The 20,901-nt window shown below is 40.3% G+C and overlaps 1 protein-coding gene and 1 non-coding gene across 11 annotated transcripts in view; one reads left to right on the forward strand and one right to left on the reverse strand.

The window, feature by feature from the left end:
• The window catches only part of FBH1 (F-box DNA helicase 1), a 79,179-nt gene that overhangs the window by 14,562 nt on the left and 43,716 nt on the right, over window positions 1-20,901 (forward strand). For 6 of the 10 annotated variants that reach the window (XM_036243586.1, XM_036243601.1, XM_036243616.1 and 3 more), the window contains 9 exons: window positions 8,952-9,142; window positions 11,796-11,888; window positions 12,247-12,341; window positions 14,089-14,257; window positions 14,957-15,179; window positions 15,780-15,867; window positions 15,952-16,038; window positions 17,267-17,403; window positions 19,901-19,924. In XM_036243586.1, the coding sequence (XP_036099479.1) occupies window positions 8,952-9,142; window positions 11,796-11,888; window positions 12,247-12,341; window positions 14,089-14,257; window positions 14,957-15,179; window positions 15,780-15,867; window positions 15,952-16,038; window positions 17,267-17,403; window positions 19,901-19,924 (1,107 nt within the window). The remainder of the gene's footprint in view (window positions 1-8,951; window positions 9,143-11,795; window positions 11,889-12,246; window positions 12,342-14,088; window positions 14,258-14,956; window positions 15,180-15,779; window positions 15,868-15,951; window positions 16,039-17,266; window positions 17,404-19,900; window positions 19,925-20,901) is intronic. The other 4 variants (XM_036243556.1, XM_036243570.1, XM_036243564.1 and 1 more) reach the window with 3 other exon arrangements.
• LOC118622088 lies at window positions 10,910-11,053 on the reverse strand. The gene has a single exon (XR_004957921.1). It is a non-coding gene; the product is annotated as a small nucleolar RNA SNORA62/SNORA6 family (small nucleolar RNA).

The raw sequence follows: 20,901 nt of genomic DNA on the forward strand, positions 1-20,901 counted from the left end.
GGTGATATCTCACAGTTGTTTTAATTTGCATGTCCCTGATGATTAGAGATGTTGAGCATTTTTTTATGTGTCTCCTGGCCATTTGTGTGTCCTGTTTGGAGAAGTGTCTATTCAGGTCCTCTGCCCATTTTAAATGGATTATTTGTCTTCCTTTTGTTGCATTGTATGAGTACTCTATACATTTTGGGTATTAACTCCTGATTCGATGTATCATTGGCAAATATATTCTCCCAGAAAGTGGGTTCCCTTTTCATTTTGATGCTGGTTTCTTTTGCTGTGCAGAGTTTTTTAGTGTGATGTAGTCCCATTTATTAATTTTTTTCTTGTTTCTCTTGCCTTAAGTGATGTATCAGTGAAAATTCCGCTATGTATGATGTCTGATTCTTCAGCCTACATTTTCTTCTGGGATTTTTATGGTTTCACAAATTACATTTAGGTCTTTTATCCATTTTGAGGATATTCTTGTGTATCATGTAAGTTGGTGTTCTAGATGCATTTTTTTGCATGTAGCTGTCCAATTTTCCCAATACCATTTATTGAAGAGGCTATCTTTTTTCCATTGTATGCTCTTGCCTTCTTTGTCTTGGGTCAATATCTGGATTCTCTGTTCTGTTCTATTGATCTATATGCCTGTTCTTGGGCCAGTACCAGGCTGTTCAGATTACAGTGGCTTTGTAGTATATAACTTGATATATGGTATTGTGATCCCTTCCACTTTGTTCTTCTTATTCAAGATAGCTGTGGCTATTTGGGTTTTTTTTATGTTTCCATATAAACTTTTGGAGTATTTGTTCTAATATGTAAAATATGCCATTGGTACTTTAATGAAGATTGCATTGAATCTGTAGATTGCTTTGGGTAGTATGGACATTTTAATGATGTTGATTTTTCGGATCCATGAACATGGTGTATGTTTCCACTTTTTTATATCTGCTATCTGCCTCTATTTCTTTTTTCAATGTTCTGTAGTTTTCTGAGAACAGGTCTTTTACCTCCTTGGTTTAGTTTATGCCTTGGTATTTTATTTAATTTTTTTTGCAATGGTAAATGGGATTTTTTGTTTGTTTGTTTTTTAGTGTCCCTTTGTGTTTATTATTGGTATATAAGAATGCCATTGATTTCTGGATGTTAATTTGTATACTGCTACTTTGCTGAATTCATGGTTAAATCTAGTAGATTTTTTATGGAGTCTTTAGGGTTTTCTATGTATAATATCATGTCATCTGCGAATAATGACAGTTTCACTTCCTCTTTTCCAATTTGGATCTCTTTTATTTTTCTTCATGTCTAATTGCTGTGGCTCAGACTTCCAGTACTATGTTAAATAAGAATGGTGAAAGTGGGCATCCCTTTCTTCTTCCTGTTCTTAAGATAAATGCTTATAGTTTTTGCCTATTGAGTTTGATATTGGCTGTAGGTTTTTCATATATGGCCTTTATTATGTTGAGATATGATCCCTCTATTCCCACTTTTCTGAGAATTTTTATCAGAAATGGGTGCTGGATTTTGTCAAATGCTTTTTCAGAATTTTTGATATGATCATATGGTTTTTAGGTTTCATTTGCATGAGCATATGTTTTATTTATATCACATTTATTGATTTGAGAATATTGTACCAGCCTTGCATCCCTGGGATGAATCTTACTTGGTAATGGTGAACAATTTTTTAAATGTATTGCTGGATCCGATTTGCTAATATTTTGTTAAGGATTTTGGCATCTATGTTCATCAGGGAGATTTGCCTGAAGTTTTCTTTCTTTGTAGTGTCTTTATCTGGTTTTGGAATTAGAATTATGCTGGCCTCATAAAAAGAGTTTGGAAGTCTTCCTTCTTCTTGAATTTTTTGGAATAGTTTGAGGAGAATTGGTGTTAGTTCTTCTTTGAATGTTTGGTGAAACTGCCCCATGAAGCTGTCCAGGCCTAGGCTTTTGTTTGCTGGGAGTTTATTGATTAACCTTTCCTTTCCTTCGTTGTTATTAGTCTGTTCAAGTTTTCTGTTTCTTCCCAGTTCAGTTTTGGGAGACTGTGTGATTCTAGAAATTTTTCCATTTTGCATAGGTTGTCCACTTTGTTGGTGTGTAATTGTTCATAGTACTTTTTAACAGTCCTTTGTATTTCTGTGGTGTCAGTGGTTAGTTCTCCTTATTCGTTTCTAATTTTGTTTATTTGGGTCCTCTCTCTTTGTTTCTTGGTGAGTTTGGCTAATGGTTCATCAATCTTGTTTATCTTTTCAAAGAACTAGCTCTTTGTTTCATTGATCTTTGAATTGTTTATTTAGACTGTCATTTATTTCCACTTTGACCTTTACTGTTTCTTTCCTTCTACTTTCTCTGATTTTTGTTTGTTTGTTTGTTTGTTTGCTTCCTAGTTCTTTAAGTTGTAGGGTTAGATAGTCTATTAGAAACTTTTCTTGTTTCTTGAGATAGGCCTGTGGTGCTATGAACTTCCCTCTCAGGACTGCTTTTGTTGTGTTCCATAGATTTTGTATTGCTGTGTGTTGATTTTCACTTACTTCCAGTAAGCTTTTAATTTCTTCCTTGATCTCCTTGGTAACCCATTCATTGTTTAATAACATGCTATTTAGCCTCCATGTGTTTGAATGTTTTTGAGTGTTTTTATTGTAATTAATTTCTAGTTTCATGGGATTGTGATCTGAGAAGATGCTTGATATGATTTCAGTCTTGTTGAACTTGTAGAGACTTAGTTTGTGTTTTAATATGTGGTCTGTCTTTGAGAATGTCTTGTGTACACTTGAGAAGAATGTGAATTCTGTCATTTTGGGGTGTAATTCTTTGTAAATATCTATTAAATCAATTTGGCCTAGCGCATCATTTAGAGTCTATTTTCTTGTTAATTTTTGTCTAGAGCAGCGATTCTCAACTTGTGGGTCACGACCCCTCTGGGGGTCGAACAACCCATTCACGGGTCGCTTAAGACATAACAGCAACAAAATTACAGTTATGAAGTAGCAACGAAAATAATTTTATGGTTGGGGGTCACCACAACATGAGGAACTGTATTAAAGGGTCGTGGCATTAGGAATGCCAGTGGTTGAGAACCAGTGGTCTAGTGGATCTATCCAGTGTCAGTGGGGTGTTGAAGTCCCTTGCTATGACTATATTACTGCCATTTTCTCCTTTGAAGTCCTCTGGAAGTTTTTTTTTTCTTATGGTTTTTTTGTTTGTTTGTTTGTTTTTATCCTCACCTGAGGACATTTTTCCAATTTTTTTTGTACAGAGAGAGTGGGAGGGAGAGAGAGAGAGAGAAACATCGACGTGAAAGGGACACATCGAGTGGCTGCCACCCGCACGACCTACCAGGGCCGGGGACAAACTGCAACTGAGGTACATGCCCTTAGCGGGAACCGAACCCGGGTCTCTCCGGACCGCAGGCCGACGCTCTAACCGCTGAGCCAAACCGGCCAGGGCTGAAGTCCTCTGGAAGTTTTAAAATATATTTTGGTGCTCCTATATTGGATTCATATATGTTTACCAAGAGTATATCCTCCTGTTGGATAGATCCTTTCAGTATTATGTAGTGGCCTTCTTTGTCTCTTGTTATGGCCTTCATTTTGAAGTATATCTTATCAGATATGAGTATTGCTACCCCAGCTTATTTTTCCTTTTCATTTGCTTGGGAAATTTTTTTCTATCCCCTTTTTTTCAACCTGTGTGAGTCTTTTGTTTTGAGGTAGGTCTCTTGTAAACAACATATATATGAGTGATGCTTTCTTATCTAATCAGCTACTCTGTCTTTTGATCAGAGCATTTAAGCCATTTACATTTAAGGTTATTATTGATATGTACTTATTTATTGCCATTTTTGTTTATTATGGTTATGTTTCTCTTCCTATTTCTTCTGCTTGTCACAGAAGTCCTTTTAACATTTCTTGCAGGACTGATTTGGTGCTAATATATTCCCTTAGCCTTTTTATTTCACCTTCTATTTTGAATGATAACCTTGCTGGATAGAGTAGTCTTGGATTCAGATCCTTGTTTTTTATCATCTTGATTACTTCCTGCCATTCCTTTCTGGCCTGTAGTATTTCTGTTAAGAAGTCAGCTGATAGCCTTATCCGGGGGAGTTCCTTTGTAGGTAACCTGTTGCTTATCTCTTGCTGCCTTTAGGATTCTCTCTTTGTCTTTAATTTTTGGCATTTTAATTATTATGTATCTTGGTGTGGGCCTCTTTGAGTTCCTCTTACTTGAGGCTCTCTGTGCTTCTTGAACTTGTATGCTTTTTTTCTTCACCAAGTTGGGGAAGTTTTCTTCAAATATATTCTCTAACCCTTGCTCATTTTCTTCTTTTGGAACTCCTATGATGTAGATTTTGTTACATTTCATGTTGTCTCACAGCTCTCTTAAACTGTCCTGTTTTTATTTATTTATTTATTTTAATCCTCACCAAGGATATCTTTCTATTTATTTTCAGATAGCGTGGGAGGGAGGGAGAGAGAGAGAAACATTGATGTGAGAGGGATACATCTACTGATTGCCACCCACAGTACCCCAACCAGGGTCAGGGACGAACTGCAACCAAGGTACCTGCCCTTGACTGGAATTGAACCTGCAATGCTCTAACTGCTGAGCCAAACTGGCCACAGCTGTCCTCCTGGTTTTTAATTTTTTTTCTTTTTGGTTCTCTGCTTGGGATTTTTTTTTTTTTTTATCCTCTCTTCTAATTCACTAATTTGATCCTCGGCTTCCTCTAATCTGCTGGTTATTCCTTCCAGTGTGTTCTTTATTTCTGCTATGTCATTCTTCATTTCCACTTGGTTTTTCATTTCCCATTAGTTTATTTTCATTGTTTCTATATCTGTACTCATGCTGTTGACCTGCCTCAAAATTATTACTCTGAACTCTACTTCTGATAACTTCCTCAACTTCATTTCATTTATTCCATCTTCTGTAGAATTCTCTTCTTCTTTCATTTGGGATTTGTTTTTGTTTCACTGTTTTGGTTGTCTCAGCAGTGTTTGGAGCCTGCCAGATTTTCCTTGTGAGTGTCGGTGTTTTGCTGATTTTGGCTCCCTCTGCTGGGTTCAGATGAATATGGAAGGGACCACACTAAACACCAGTGTCTAGTCTTACTTTCTTGGGTAGAGTTGCAGGCCAAGCAAAGATTCCATTATCCCAGAGCTTTTGCTTGCAGGCTGACTGTTAGTCTCAGTTACTTAATGAGCCTCAGGTTGTAGCCCTCAGCTGAATGAAAAATCCCTCAGATGGGCAGGGTAAGAGGATTTCCAATGGGTAGGGCAATTGCTTTCCCCTAGGCTAAAGTTGCTTTAAGAAGAAAATGGGCCTGGCTGATGTGGCTCAGTGGTTGAGCGTCAACCCATGCACCATGAGGTCGCCGGTTCGATTCCTGGTCAGGGCACATGCCCAGGTTGTGGGCCCGATCCCCAGTGAGGGGCATGCAGGAGGCGGCCAATTGATGTTTCCTCTCATCGATGTGTCTCTCTCTCTTCCCCCCTCTTCCTTCCTCTCTCTCTAAAATCAATAAAGAAAAAAAATTAAAAAAAAAAAAGAAAATGGTTTCTGCAGTGTGGGTTATTATTGGCTCAGCACAGGGATCCAGGCCTTAGCCTTCACAGCTCAGTTCCCAGGATGCCCAACACTGAGAGTCAGGCCCAAGCCTCAAAGCCTTCAGAATCTTGTTTCTGCCTACTGGCTTGCTGGTAGTATTTGGCTGTTAAAGAGCCTCAGGTTGCACTTCTCCAGCCAGGTGGTGTTAAGTTCCTGAGGGAGATGCAGTTGCTTCTCCCCCATGCTAAAGCTGTTCTGATGGGGCTACTTAACAGAGATGGCTACTGAAGGATAGGGGGAGTGGCTCAGCATAGGAACTCAGGCCTCAGCCTTCATTGCTCAGACCCCAGAGCCAGGACTCCCAACATTGAGAGCCAGGTCCAAAGCTCAAAGATTTCAGAGTCTCTTCTCTGTCTGCTGGCTAGCAGATATATCTCTGGCTGTTAATGAGTCTCAGGTTGCACTTCTCCAGCTAGGTGGTGTTAAATTCCTGAGGGAGGGGCAGTTGCTTCTCTCCCAGGCTACAACCCTCTGGGAAGGGGCTCTTTGAGGAAGATGGCTACTGTCCTGTAGGGGAGTTTCTCAGCATAGAACTTCTGATGGCCTCCTTCCCAGCTCTTTTCCCAGTGCCATGAACCTTCTACTTTCCTACACTCCTCACACCTCTGCTGGAGCTCAGGGTGAGTGACTGTAGCTGTAATTTAGTGCACTGGCCCTTCAGGGAAGTGCCAGTGTTCTCTGTGCCTCTCCCTGCTGGTGATTTTTTCAGCCAGATGTTATGTGGGTGCCTTTCCCTGGTCCGCCACTCTGTGCTGGGGAGCCAGCCTGGGGTTTTAACCCCCAATTTCTCAGAGGGAACTGCTCAAAGCTAAGGCAGCCCTCAGCTGCTGCCCTTGGGCACCCTGCCAGCCCTCTAGCGCTTCTGCTGCTCCTATCAGTCTTGGTTTGGGGTCCTCTTTATGTCCCTGCGTGTAAGTTTTCTCCAGCTGCCCTTCAGTTGACTTCTCCAGATGACTTGTCTTTATTTTAGTTGTAATTCTAGCTTGGTTTTGGGAGACGGTCTGTGTAGTTTCCATTCACCCCACTGCCATTTTGGATCTCCTTTAATCTCTGTTTTGAAGCCTTAATCTTATCATTGGTCCCATTAGAGAAGTAAAAGGCCACATTGTTGTAGATTCTTAAATTTGGAAGTAATTTTAAAAAGCATTCTGTTTGCCCTGGCTGGTTTGGCTCAGCAGTTAGAGCATCAGCCCATGGACCAGAGTCCTGGGTTCGGTTCCTGCTAGAGGCATGTACTTCAGTTCCAGTTTGTCCCTGGTCCCAGTTGGGGTCATATGGGTGGTAACCACTCGATGTGTCTCTTTCACATTGATGTTTCTCTCTCTCTCTTCCTCCCTCTCTTCCTCCTGTTCTATCTGAAGATAAATGCAAAAAATGTCCTCGGTTGAGGATAAAAAAAAGCATTCAGTTCATTGTCCTGTTCCATTGAGGAATCCTCAACAGAGGATGGTCATCTAACCTCTGAGTGCTTTGGTTAATAAGGATTTCTTTTCAGAGCAGCCCATTTCAGTCAACAACGTGGGTTATGTGAGGACCAGAGAAATTCAGGGTGTTGCTGCAGATGCATAATAAGTTAATGAGAAGCTGGAAATAGTCCTCAGGTTCCTGACTTGTGGCTTCTCATTTAGATCATGGATTTTCAAATTTTATTTTGGAAGCTCCATACAACCTTAGCCTATATTCTGTAACCAGTAGAGGATTGGAAATCCATTCATGTGCATTTCTCTTTCTGTCTTCAGTGAAATGATTGTTGATGATGGTAGAGTGAGTTTTCTTTCACAGGATGGTTGTAGTGAGAGGTGCATGGAATGCACCTCTCTTGAAATGCATTTTTTAACAGGGAGACTTGTAGTAAAGTTAAGAATGTTAAAGATAGATGTCCATTATTGACTATTTCCATTTTAGTGAACATTTTCTTAGACATTACTAAGTGGAGCATACTGTGTTTATAATAATAAATTTTCAATAATTGATTTCATATGTATTTAATTTAATAAATAATAATTGTTAAATAATAGCATAAAGTAAATAGTAAATGAATATCTTAATGCCCAAAAATTGTCAGTCTTGATTTCCCCCGTAAGGACTGCTGTCTTCTTTTGTATCCCCCATCTTTTGTGCATCCCAGTTAGGCACCCATTTAACCATGATCCTGTTATGACTCTGTTGAGTATTTGTGGAACTGAGAGCTCACAATGACCTGGAGAGGAGGAGTGGGGAGGTGAGAGCATCATCTCTACACAAGGGTCTATGTTAAATACTTTATAAATGTTATTTAGTTAAACTAAGAACTCAAATCCAAAGTGATTAGAAGAAAGGAATCCAGCCCTGGCTGGTGTGTTCAATTGGTTGGGCATTGTCCTATGCACCAGGAGGGTGTTGGATTGATTACTGGTCAAGGGCACATGCCAGGGTTCCAGGTTCTAACTCTGGTAGTGGGCATGTAGGAAGCAGCTGATTGATGTTGTGCTCTCACATCAGTGTTTCTCTCTCTCTTTCCCTCTCCCTTCTTCTCTCTTGAAAGCTCAATAAACTTTAAATGTGTTATATATATATAAAACCATATATATGGCATTCTTTAAATACCATATATATAATATGTACATAGTATTTAAAGTATATATATTGCCCGGCTGGTGTGGCTCAGTGGTTGAGCGTCAACCCATGTGCCAAGAGGCCACCAGTTCGATTTCCGTTCAGGGCACATGCCTAGGTTGTGGGCCAAATCCCCAGTGGGGGGCATGCAGGAGGTGGCCAGTTGATATTCTCTCTCATCGATGTTTCTATATCTCTCTCTCCCTCTCCCTCCCTCTCTCCCTAAAGTCAATAAAGAAAAAAAATGTATAAAAATAAAGTATATGGCCCTGGCCGGTTTGGTTCAGCGGTTAGAGCGTCGGCCTGCGGTCCTGAGAGACCCGGGTTCGGTTCCCGCTAAGGGCGCGTACCTCGGTTGCAGTTTGTCCCCGGCCCTGGTCGGTTGTGCGGGTGGCAGCCACTCGATGTGTTCCTTTCACTTCGATGTTTCTCTCTCTCTCTCTCTGTTCCTCTCTCTCCCTCCCACTCTACCTGAACAAAAAATGGAGAGGTGTCCTCGGGTGAGGATAAAAAAAAAAAAAATAATAAAGTATATGTATTACTTTAAAAAAAAGAAGAAGAAGAAGAATGGAATCCAGGGCAAAAGAAAAGGTTGCCATTGTTTCCCAGACATCATTTGGGAAGTTTGCACTCAGGTCAAACAATCTGTAGATGGCACCTGAACCCCAAACTTGGATTTCTTCACTGGTTGTTTGATGTAATTTTTATTAATTGTGACCTGTGGTTCTGTTGTTGTTGTTTTTTCCCCCTCCCTGGTCCATCTCCCTCCAGGGTGTCAACGTGTGGGCTTTGGTAGCAGCCATTGTTCTCCTCTCCAGCAGTGTGAATGACATCCAGCAACTACTCTTCTGCCTCAGAAGACCTAGCTCCACCGTGACAATGCCAGACATCACTGAGACCTTATACTGCATCGCTGTGCTTCTCTATGCCATGAGGGAGAAGGGAATTAACATCAGCAATCGGTAAAGTGGTGGGAGGGAGAGCGGAGGCTCTGATATAGTGAAAGGTCCTAGACTTGCGACTATTCCCCACTCTGCCACTTTAACACTGTGCAAGCCATAAAACTCACACTGCTCTGTTTCTTTATCTGTAAGATGAAGGTATTGTGAAATTTAAGAGTAGTGATGTAGGTGACAGTGCGCTACAAATATAAAGTGCTATACAACTGTACCGCTGAGCCAAACTGGCCAGGGCTATACAACTGTAAAATACAGTGGTTCTCAACCTTCCTAATGCCACGACTCTTTAATACAGTTCCTCATGTTGTATGTAGGCGTATCTGCATGTGGGCAGACCCGCCTGGAGATGGATAGAGGAGCGGTGTCTCGGTTCCTAAGACCATCGGAAATATGTGTTTTCCGATGGTCTTAGGTGACCCTTGTGAAAGGGTCGTTCGACCCCCAAAGTGGTTGTGACCCACAGGTTGTGAACTGCTGGTAAAATGAATCAGCGAGGCAGTTACATGCAGGGGTGTTGAAGCCCCAAGTGAGGTCTTACTGAAAGGAGTCATCTTTAGTCAAATGTAGCTACATTTTCCTGAGAAAACATTAGGATTTGATTCCTCCATTTCTCACTTTTTTGGGATAGGATATAAACCTGTGGTTGTCTTGTCTGTTTTATCACCTTAGTGTGAGAAAGGCTGTAGAATGTGGGTTGCTAATTCAGATTGACTATCATGGTTTCACTCATCATTAGACATGCACAGGTCGGTTTTGAGAGGGAAATGAGCATTCAGCAAATTTTTGAGCACCTACTACATGTCAGGTGGGTTTTCAGGCACTAGCAATGCCTTTGTGAGTTGGACAGTATTCTTGCTCATGTGGACTGTATCTTCTAGTGAGGGGAGACAGGCACTGCATAAGTAAATGTGTTAAATGAGTGATTAGTGGTGCAAAGAAAAGATCGGAGTGATGGGCAAGGGAGATGAGGAGCACTATTTTAGATTGGGTGAGAAAAAGCTTCTCTGAGGAGGTAACATCTGAATTGAAACCTGAATGTCAGGAGGAGCCGGCCTTTTTAAGATTTTTGGGGAGAGCAGTTTAGCAGAAGGAATAGACAATTGTAAGGGCCCAAAGACAGGAATGAATTTAGTATATACGAAGAACAGAAAAAGTCTAGTGACAAGAATGTGGTGAATAAGAGGGAGACTGGTAAATGATTATGAGAGATCTGCAGTGACAAGATGAAGAAAGATGTTATAGGCCATGTAAGAAATTAGAATGAAATTCAAGGTATGAAGTGCAGCTCCTAGGAGGCCCTGACCCCTGGTCTGAAGACAGGCTGTGTAATGATGCAGCCAATCCTAGAGAAGCAGATGTTCCAGAAAGGATCTCTGGACTTCCTTTTCTGGAATTAGTGAGTCCTAGTAGGAACAGGGATGGGGGCACCAGGTGAGCTGTGGCCCAGTCATTTGTGGTGAAATCTAAGGATGGAACATTTATTCTCCAGAAATGTCAGAGTATGTGCTGTGTTTCTGAGATATATTTTAATTTATTAAATATAGTTTATGTTGTTTCTAATTCATGGCATTGAGATGTGGGGCAAGGAGCTTTATGACATAATTCAGACAAGACAAATACAACAAATGACAAATAATGACCATAAGTGAAAATATGAACCTAAAAATTATCTGCATGTTTACATGGACATAGATGAGGAATAGGAGACATGATATATTGTGTTTATATATTTTTTTCCTGCTTTACCTGGGAGATAATATTTTTTTTTCCACACATAGCAAAGGTTACTATCAAACTCCACTCACTGGGCCAGAGACCCTTTAGCGAAAAACTTGTCCCTCATGTAGCACTACCTACACTTGTGAGTTCATCAGCTACCACTGGCCTCAACTCCAAGCTCTAACAAGGTGAAGTTCTGGGAGATAATCTTAATGTGACCAGAGACTGAAATGATATATTATTAAAAGTATTTGTTTCATCAAAAAGATTGATGCGTGGAGATCACCTGTTCTCACTCTGGGGCTGGGGAGCAATGCACTAAATTGTTGGCTCTGTTGAGAACACTGTATCATCTTCGGTCCCTCTTGGTGACATGGAGGCTGTCTTTTTCCTAGTTCTTGGTAGTCATATCTTGTTACCCAGGTAGCACCCTTCCTTTGGGACCTTAAAAGATAGAATGTTCTTCCTGCTTCTAAACCAATATCACTTCACAAGAAGCAGGGAGCAGAGCAGCAGTGGAGACTCAGAAAGATAAGATGTCATTATGTTGATGTTGAACAAGAATTTCACCACTAGGGGCAGAATTTACATTTGTAAATTTAACTGGTTCATGCTACTTTTGTAATTATTTGTCTTTTATGGTCACAGCTAATGCCCTGTTTCACAAAGGGCACACCCTGGTCTCTCTCCTTTTGCCATTGCACACTGAAGCCAGGTGTCTTTGCCAGAACTGTGCTCTCCAGGAGGGCATTGGTCAGCTCTAGGTATATTTAAATTCTTTTCTTTCTTTCTTTCTTTTTTTTTTTAATATAAAATGGTGATAGGTGTTTTGTTTTGTTTTTTAGAAATATTAAAGAATCTAAATACATCCTAAGAAAAATAAGATACATATTGTGACTTAATTTGATAATCTCTAAATCTGCTTTTTCTCTGTTAGGATTCACTACAACATTTTCTATTGCCTGTATCTTCAGGAGAATTCCTGTACTCGGGCCACAGAAGTTAAAGAGGAAACATCGGTTTGGCCAGGGTGTGTATATAGATAGGAGGGTGTGTGTGTGTGTGTGTGCGCGCGCGCGCACATGTGTGTTCTACTCTTGACTCTTTTACATGCTTAAGGAGGAGAGGTGTTTTGTTTTAACAACTTTGAGTTATAATTTATATTACATAAAATTCACCAATTTTAATTGTATGATTAGTGATTTTTAGTAATTTTATTGAGTGTGCAATCAATATCATAATCCAGTTTTAGGACATTTTTATCACCCAAAAGGGAGGTCTTTTCTTTGGTTAAAATTTTGTTCATCTGATTTGCCTGTTTGTTTTATGACAGTTCATCTTTTCAATTCCTTTGTATTTCTCTAATTTCTCTTCTGTAATGATTATAGTAAGAAAACAACCATCCAGCTTACACATGAACAACAGCTGATTCTGAACCATAAGATGGAACCTTTCCAGGTGGTAAAAATTATGGCATTTGCAGGTAAGGGAGCTCGCCAGTACTAGAATAGAGAGTTGGGTTTATGACTCTTATCACTACATCCCCTTTCCCTGTTACTTGCCAGAGTATCTTTACCTTGATCTGTTATTGAACTACTGCAATGAAATAATCTAAAAAGCAGTTGCCAGGTAAATCTTGCTTTTTCTTAACATGCCAGGGTGCATCCACATTCCTGGTAAGACAAATAGTTCATATGAATTTGTTTGCAGAGTAATTACCAAAGGGATTGATCCAGCCAGTCATTTATCATCATATATGCTCTGTCACTGATTACTTATGGACTGGAGGGTTATGCTAATCTCCTCTCAGAGAGTTTCAGTAGCTCCTGATTTCTGTCGAGTGAAGTCTAGAAGACCCTTCCACCATTTGGTTCTAACCTACATTTCTAAATGTATTGTCTACTGTTCTACTGCCTCAGTCAGCTCCTTGTCCTTACAGTCTCCTAAAGTACTTGGTTATTCTTTTGTCTTAACTTTTGCTCATTCTATTTTCTCTACCTGGAATTCCTTCCCACATCTTTTCTGCCTATGTACCCTGCTGAAACAACAGCAGCAGCCATTTTTTAAATGCCCGCCATGTGCTTGGCACTGTGCTAATCCTATCAACATTCTCTAAGGTTGGCTAGTTGTCTCTATTTTATAGATTAAGATTTGAAGCTCAGAGAAATAAAAATGACTTGCCCCAGGTTAAATAAGAAAATAAGTGATGGAAGTAGAATTCAAAGCTGGATCTGTTTCTCTCAAAAAAACCTGCCTTTTCTTCTCCTCTCCTCTTTTTTCTCCCCTTCCCTCTTGTTCTTTGCTCTACTCTGTTGACTCCCATCATTTCTGGTTCTTCTTGATGGAGGCTTCTTTAGTCATTTGAGTCCTATATGATCTCTGAACTCTTACCTATAACTGATTATCCATGTTAACTACTTGGTACCTGATTATATAGTAAGAATAGCCAACACACATTTTATAAGCACTTCCACACTTTGTCATTCATCTTCAAAACAGCCCTGTAAGGTTGGAAAAGAGGTGCTGTTTTTCTTTGACAGGTGAGATTTATTTTGTTTCCAAATTCATATTCTTTCTCACTTTATTGTGTTATGATACTCTTGTTTTTTTCTAATTGTTTCAACTGTGTTGGTATTTTATTTCCAACTAGATTGTAATGTAGGAACCTTGCTTTATTTCTTTTAATATACTCCCAGTACTTAGCATACAGCTGATCATGTAGTAGGTGCTCAGTAAATACTTTTTGAATGAATGACAGTTGACTAAGTGAATGATTGAATGAATGGTGGAGAGGTAGGTCAGACAAGAGAGTTCAGAAGGAATCTCATTTGCATGTTCTTGCCATCAAAGCATTAATGAGTCCTAGGCCAGCCATAGCTACCATTTATTGAGTTCTTCTGTTGGTACCTTTATCCTTCCTGACTCTACAAGGTCACTGGTACCCACTCGCGGCTGAAAAGCACACTAAAGCTCATTGAGGCCAAGTGTCTTACCCTTCACTACTCAACTAAAACTTGACAGAGCCTCGATCCCAACACAGGTTAATCTGGCTTGAATCTGCTGGGTTTTTTTCACTGTACCATTGTTCATTTTTATCAGTATTGGAAAACTTGTCACTGTCTGGTCTCAAGCAAGAGGTGAGATAAGTGTGAATAAAAGCTGATTGAGGCGTCTTTTGGAACAGTTTTTCCTGGTCAGAGGGTCACTTCCTTTCCTCTTGGCTTCCCCAGGCACCGGGAAGACCTCTACCCTGGTCAAGTACGCTGAGAAGTGGTCTGGGAGCAGGTTTCTTTATGTGACATTCAATAAGAGCATCGCAAAGCAGGCTGAGCGAGTCTTCCCCAGCAACGTCACCTGTAAAACCTTTCATTCCATGGCCTATGCACACGTCGGGCGGAAGTGAGCATCACGTTGCCACCATTGTTATTATGTCTAATTACTGTTTTCATGTGTGATCATCATGATCACATATGGACTTGCACCACAAAGACACTAAGAATATGTAATGCTTTTATTTCTATTTATAGGCAGCAAATATAAAGATAACTTTAGTGATTTGTACTTTTATCCGATAAAAATACATTATTTACAAATTATATCTTGAGGGGGGATCTCATTTTTCTGTAATTGAAGCACAAAAAGTCAAAATGACTTGTCTAGAGTTCAGGATATCAGCAATATGATTGGTCAGTTTTAGGCTTTCTTTGGAGTGGGGCAAGAGGAAGAAGACTGAGCTGAGGTGCACTTGGCCCAGGTCTCTTGAGGCCTTTGAACCAATGTTCCCTTGGACGCGAAGGCTTCAGGGAACTTTGAGTGTTCCCTTCTTGGGGGCCTCTTACAGTCTGGTTCGTACCTTGAAGTATTAGTGTCTGCCATGAGCCACTTCATCTTTTGGGTTATTAAGAATTCTTGAAAGCCAACTAAGCCATTTCCAATCATACATGGACCTGGCTTAACTTCTCTGTTTTTTTTAACCTATATGTGACACTGAGAATGACCTTGTGGTATCATTGGAGAGAAAGGGGTTGGGAGGGGGGAGGCATTTTATTGGCATTGCCAGTAAAGCCAAATACTGTTCATTCTTGATATGTATTACAGGTACCAATCAAAGAAGAAATTGAATCTCTTCAAGTTAACACCTTTCATGGTCAATTCTGTCCTTGCTGAAGGGAAAGGTGGATTCATAAGGGCCAAGCTAGTGTGTAAGACTTTAGAAAACTTCTTTGCCTCGGCTGACGATGAGCTGACTATTGATCACGTGCCTATTTGGTGTAAGGACAACCAAGGACAAAGAGTCATGGTTGAACAGAGTGAAAAACTGGTGAGTATTTTACTATCTTTAGTATTAGGGATCTGATGATAAATGAGAAGAGTTGACATGATACAGTATTGTATTTGTCTTTTATTTCTTCATAACTGCTGGCAGGAAGTAAAGGGGAGGGGTGAGACTGCCAGCCAGTCGTGATGGCTGTGAGTTGTAAAGTCTTTTCTGTGAAGAACTCTCATAGACATCTCACTTAATTCTCTCACTGGTCCTCCCCTTTAGCTCGTGAGGCACCTACCCAGGGCTTGTAAGAGCTTGTCATTGGGGCTGCTGGACAAATCTAAAGATTGGGAATCTCTTTTCTAATTTTTAACAAATTTTTTCTATCATTTGATATTCTTTTTATGAATTAATTGTTAGCCATAAATCTAGAGAAATAACCCAGCCTTTTCTGGTCCATCAGATTTTGTGCTGTCTCAGCAACATTCTATCACTGAGCTGTCAGCTGGAAGGAGGTTAGGGAAGTGACTGCTGCTCTGAGCTATGATGGTGCCTTTATTCTGACCTCTGCTCTGTATGTAGAAACGAAAGTCTGATTTTAGGGTGCTGTCTTTTCCAGGGTCTTAAACTAGGAGTTACCAATTACTTGTTTTCTAGAACAGTGTTCTTGAAGCAAGCCGCCTTTGGGACAACATGCGGAAGCTGGGGGAATGCAAAGAAGAGGCTTACCAAATGACTCACGATGGTATACAAGTTTCCAAATCTTGCTGTCTGTTAAACGTAACTGCTTTAGTTATGAGTTCTGACTCTTGCTACTCCCTTCTTTTAGGCTACCTGAAACTCTGGCAGCTGAGCAAGCCTTTGCTTGCCTCTTTTGATGCCATCTTCGTAGATGAGGCCCAGGACTGTACCCCAGGTGATAAACTATTCAGGACATCAGTAGTCTCAAACACATAGAAACAACATCATGATTATGTAAGAGGACATATATGTGAAATAAGTTAATAATTTGTCCTAAAGAAGAAGAGCAAATGATATATATTTTTTTAACTTTTTTTTTTCTTTATTGATTTTAGAGAGAGGAAGGGAGAGGGAGAGATAGAAACATCGATGAGAGAGAACATCAGTTGGCCACCTCCTGCATGCCCCCCACTGGGGATCAGGCCCACAACCTGGGCATGGGTCCTGACCGGGAATCAAACCAGTGACCTCCTGCTGCATGGGTTGATGCTCAACCACTCAGCCACACCAGCCAGGCACAAATGATATTTAATCATTCAGAAATTCTTTATTATTTGACTTTGGATTTCAGCAGTTGTTCTTACCCCCACCCAAGGCAGATTAATTTTCCTCTAAATGTTTTGCTTCAGGTTATGCTTTAAATATTGACTAAGCGTAGGTCATCAGACGATAGGGACCTAGACTCATGCTAAGTGGGAAAAAATTGTCAACTTAAAGTGAACAATTTGTGTTGTATATTTTTCAAGTGGCTAAAAGAAAATAGTGTGACTTTGTGGGTTACTTTGTGACCTTGAGTTATAATATTAGAGAGAGAAGACAATTTACTTCATTTTATATTTGCCTATGTGGTTTTTTACTTATTTATTTTATTATTATTTTTTGGGTAATCCTCACCCAAGGATATTTTTCCATTGCTTTAAAAAAATTTTTTTTTAACATAGAGTGGAAGGGAGGGAGGGAGAGAGAGAAATATCTATATGAGAGAGACACATCGATTGGTTACCTCCTGCATGACCCCAACTGGGGCTGAGGATCGAACCTAAAACCCAGGTATGTGCCCTTGACCAGGAATCAAACCCGTGACCCTTTAGTCCACAGGCCGATACTCTAACCACTGAGCCAAACCAACCAGGGCCTTTGTGGTTTTTTATAGACAATAATTTGTTCAGGACTAAAAGTAATCTATATTCCTAGGATTAGAAACTGTTTCTTTTGTGTGTTATGAAATCATTTTTTTGGATTGAGTGTGTCTATATTGTAGGAAAAGGCAACTCTGTTGTGCAGTGTGCCCTAGCTTAGTTTCATGAAAGCATTTCATCCCTTTCTGTCTGAAACATGGTTTCTTTTTGCGATGTAGGTTGGCGTTCTTTTAGATCTCTTACTTTCTCTCTTATCGGTTGCAGCTATCATGAATATAGTTCTGTCTCAGCCATGTGGGAAGATCTTTGTAGGGGACCCACACCAGCAGATCTATACCTTCCGTGGTGCAGTCAACGCTCTGTTTACAGTCCCTCACACGCATGTCTTCTATCTCACACAGGTAAGAGCTCTCTTCCCTTCCGAGTCTCCGGAAGCTCATAAGCACACATGGTTCTCCACCCTTGTTTTTCAATAGTCACCATGTGCCAGGACCTGTGCAAGGTTTTATGTCAGGTTCACAGTATGTAGCCAATCCTTGCTTCTAAGCAGTGACTCTTTATGGTTCTCAGGGGATCTACAAGTCTAGTTGGTTGTCATAATAGTAATTTGCCTTTTTCACTGTGTTGATGTTTTAACTGATGATGTGAAGCAGTGGTGGCTGAAAATGTTAGTGCTTTCCCATGAACCAAGGCATCAGCACCAAATGTTACAGCTAGTCATTGTGTGCTATACTGCAGTGCACTTGCAGAGTTTAAAAACAAACTACAACAACAGAACCCCCAAAAACAGTTCACTTAAGAATGTACTTGATACAGCAGAAATGATTAATTTTATTAACTGCTGCCCCTTGAGGACATCTCTTTAATGTTCTGGGTGATGAAGTGGGAAGTATGAATAAAGTACTTCTGCACACCAAAGTGTGTTGGTTGTCTGATGAAGAGCTTTTTTTTTTTTTTAAAATCCTCACCCGAAGATATTTTTCCATTTTTTGTACAGATAGAATGGGAGGGAGAGAGAGGAAGAGAGAGAGAGAGAAACATCGACGTGAAGGGACACATCGAGTGGCTGCCACCCTCACGACCAACCAGGGCCGGGGACAAACTGCAACCGAAGTACATGCCCTTAGCGGGAACCGAACCCGGGTCTCTCCGGACTGCAGGCCAACGCTCTAACCGCTGAGCCAAACTGGCCAGGGCTGATGAAGAGCTTTTTTGAGTTGTGATTGAGTTGTGAGCTACACTGGCAGCTTTTTTCTTATAGTACCATTTGTCATCAAAAGAACAGCTGACAGCCTTGCCCATTTTGGCTCAGCAGTCAAAGCATTGGCCCATGGACCAAAGAGTCACAGGTTCGATTCCGGTCAAGGGCATGTACCTCGGTTCTTGGTTGCGGTTTGGTCCCCAGCCCTGGTTGGGGTCTTTTGAGAGGCAGTCAGTCAGTGTGTGTGTCTCTCTCTCTCTCTCTCTCCCTCCCCCTTTCCCCTCCCTCCCATTCTGACTGAAGATAAATGGAGAAAATATCCTTGGGTGAGGATTTGGAAAAAAAAAAAGAACAGCTGACAGACCAACTCTGGTTATTCAGATTTGTGTTTTTGGCATTTTCCCCAAAATGAATGAAAGGAGCTGTGACTGAAGGAAAACAACTGACAAATGTTTGTTGCCAAAGTTAAAGTCTTTGGTTTCAGGTGGAATAACAATTTTGATGTCTGCCACTGTGAACGTGATAACTCATGGTGACCTTGATTGTCCAAAAAGGTTATTAAACTCTTTTCCTCTTTTCAACATGCATGTGTGTAAGACTGAATTTTCTTCATGTCTTTCGACCAAAACAACACGTCACCACAGATAAAATGCAGACAGAACTGAGAATCCAGATGTCTTCTACTCAGCTGGGCATTAAAGAGATTTGCAAAAATGTAAAACAGTGACTGTTTTTCTGCTAAATATTTTTTGTCTTGGAAATTTTTTTTTTTCTATCCTCACCCAAGGATACTTTTCCATTGATTTTTATTTATTTATTTTATTATTATTTTTTTTTATTCTCACCCGAAGACATTTTTCTATTTTGTTCAGGTAGAGTTGGGAGGGAGAGAGAGGGAGAGAGAGAAACATCGACATGAAAGGGACACATCAAGTGACTGCCACCCGCACGACCAACCAGGGCCAGGTACAAACCGCAACCAAGACACGCGCCCTTAACGGGAACCGAACCTGGGTCTCTCGGGACTGCAGGCTGATGCTCTACCCGCTGAGCCAAACCGGCCAGGGCTTCATTGATTTTTAGATAGAGTGGAAGGGAAGGGGCCACAGAGAGAGAGAGAAACATCTGTGTGAGAGAGAGACATCGATTGGTTGCCTCCTGCATGACCCTGACCAGAGCTGGGGATTAAACCTGCAACCCAGGTACGTGCCCTCCCTTGACCGTGAATTGAACCCACAACCCTTCAGTCCACAGACCAACACTCTAACTGTTGAGCCAAACTGGCCAGGGATTATCTTGGAAAATATATTTTTAAAAATATGTTCTTTATGTTATTATGTAATGGGCTTATTATTGTTATTTTTTAATGACTCAAAGTTTCTAATGTAACTGGAGTTGGATATAACTCACATAAATAAAAGCTCCTTCAGGACCTTAGCAATTTTTAAGAGCGTAAAGAGTACTGAGACCAAGAGGTGCAAGAACCACTTCTTTTAAGAAACACTTCCAGTTAAAGGATGTGAGATGTGCCAACTCTTCTAGTGTAATCTGAACTGTTTTGTTCTGTTATCGAAAACCCTGTAGCCTACTCTGTAACTTTATTCCTTTAAGATCCTGTTGTATTCTATATTGATTTAGGGTAACAACAACTCAGAGTAACTTTTTTTTAATAGATTTTTTTTTTTTTTTAATTTCAGATTTACAGAACAATTGAGAAAATAGTACGGAAACTTGCCACATACTGTGCATTTGGTTTACCCTATTATTGACATACTAGTGTGGTGCATTTGGCATAATTAATGAACTAGTATTGGTGAATTATTATAAAGCCCGTAGTTTATTCCAGTTTCGTTAGTTTCTGCCTGATGTCCTTTGCTGTTCCAGGATCTTATGAGGGTTATCACGTTCCATGTAGTTGTCATATCTTAGCCTCCTGTTGGCTGTGATAGTTTCTCAGACTTCCCTTGTTTTTGATGACTTTGACAGTTGTGAAGAGTACTGGTCAGGTGTTTTGTAGGATGTCTGAATTGGAATTTGTCTGCTGTTTTTATCATGATTAGACTGATGTTACAGGTGGGTTTTGGGGAAGAAGATCTCAGAACAAAAATTGTCATTTTTATCACAATATTGAGGGAATATGATTTATGACTTGATATTGATTTGATCATCTGGCTGAAGTTGAATTTGAAGTTGTTAGGTTTCTGCACTCTGAACTTACTCTCCCTGCCCCCTGCCCTTTCCATATTATATATTTTGGAAGGAAGTCACTATACTTAGCTCTCACTCAAAGAATAGGTGTTGGAGTATCTGTATAAATTATTTGTAATTCCTCTGCAAGGGAAATTTGTGGCTTCTCTTCCATTATTTATTATTATTTTTAATTCTCACCCAAGGACATTTTTCCATTGATTTTTTAAGAAAGAGTGGGAGGGAGGGAGAGAGAGAAACATCTATGTGAGAGAGACACATCGATTGGTTGCCTCGCACATGATCCTAACTGGGATTGGGGATAAAAACCACAACTGAGGCATATGCCCTTGACCAGGAATTGAACCCTCAACTCTGGTCTGAAGGCTGATGCTCTAACCACTGAGCAAAACCAACCAGGACTCTCATCTATTTAATCATTTATTTATATCAGTATGGACTCACAGATATTTATTTTATAATTTGGATTATGGTTCACTCAGAAAAATCC

This window comes from Molossus molossus, unplaced genomic scaffold (genome assembly GCF_014108415.1).
Source record: "Molossus molossus isolate mMolMol1 unplaced genomic scaffold, mMolMol1.p scaffold_m16_p_1, whole genome shotgun sequence".
NCBI classification, from domain to species: Eukaryota; Metazoa; Chordata; class Mammalia; order Chiroptera; family Molossidae; genus Molossus; species Molossus molossus.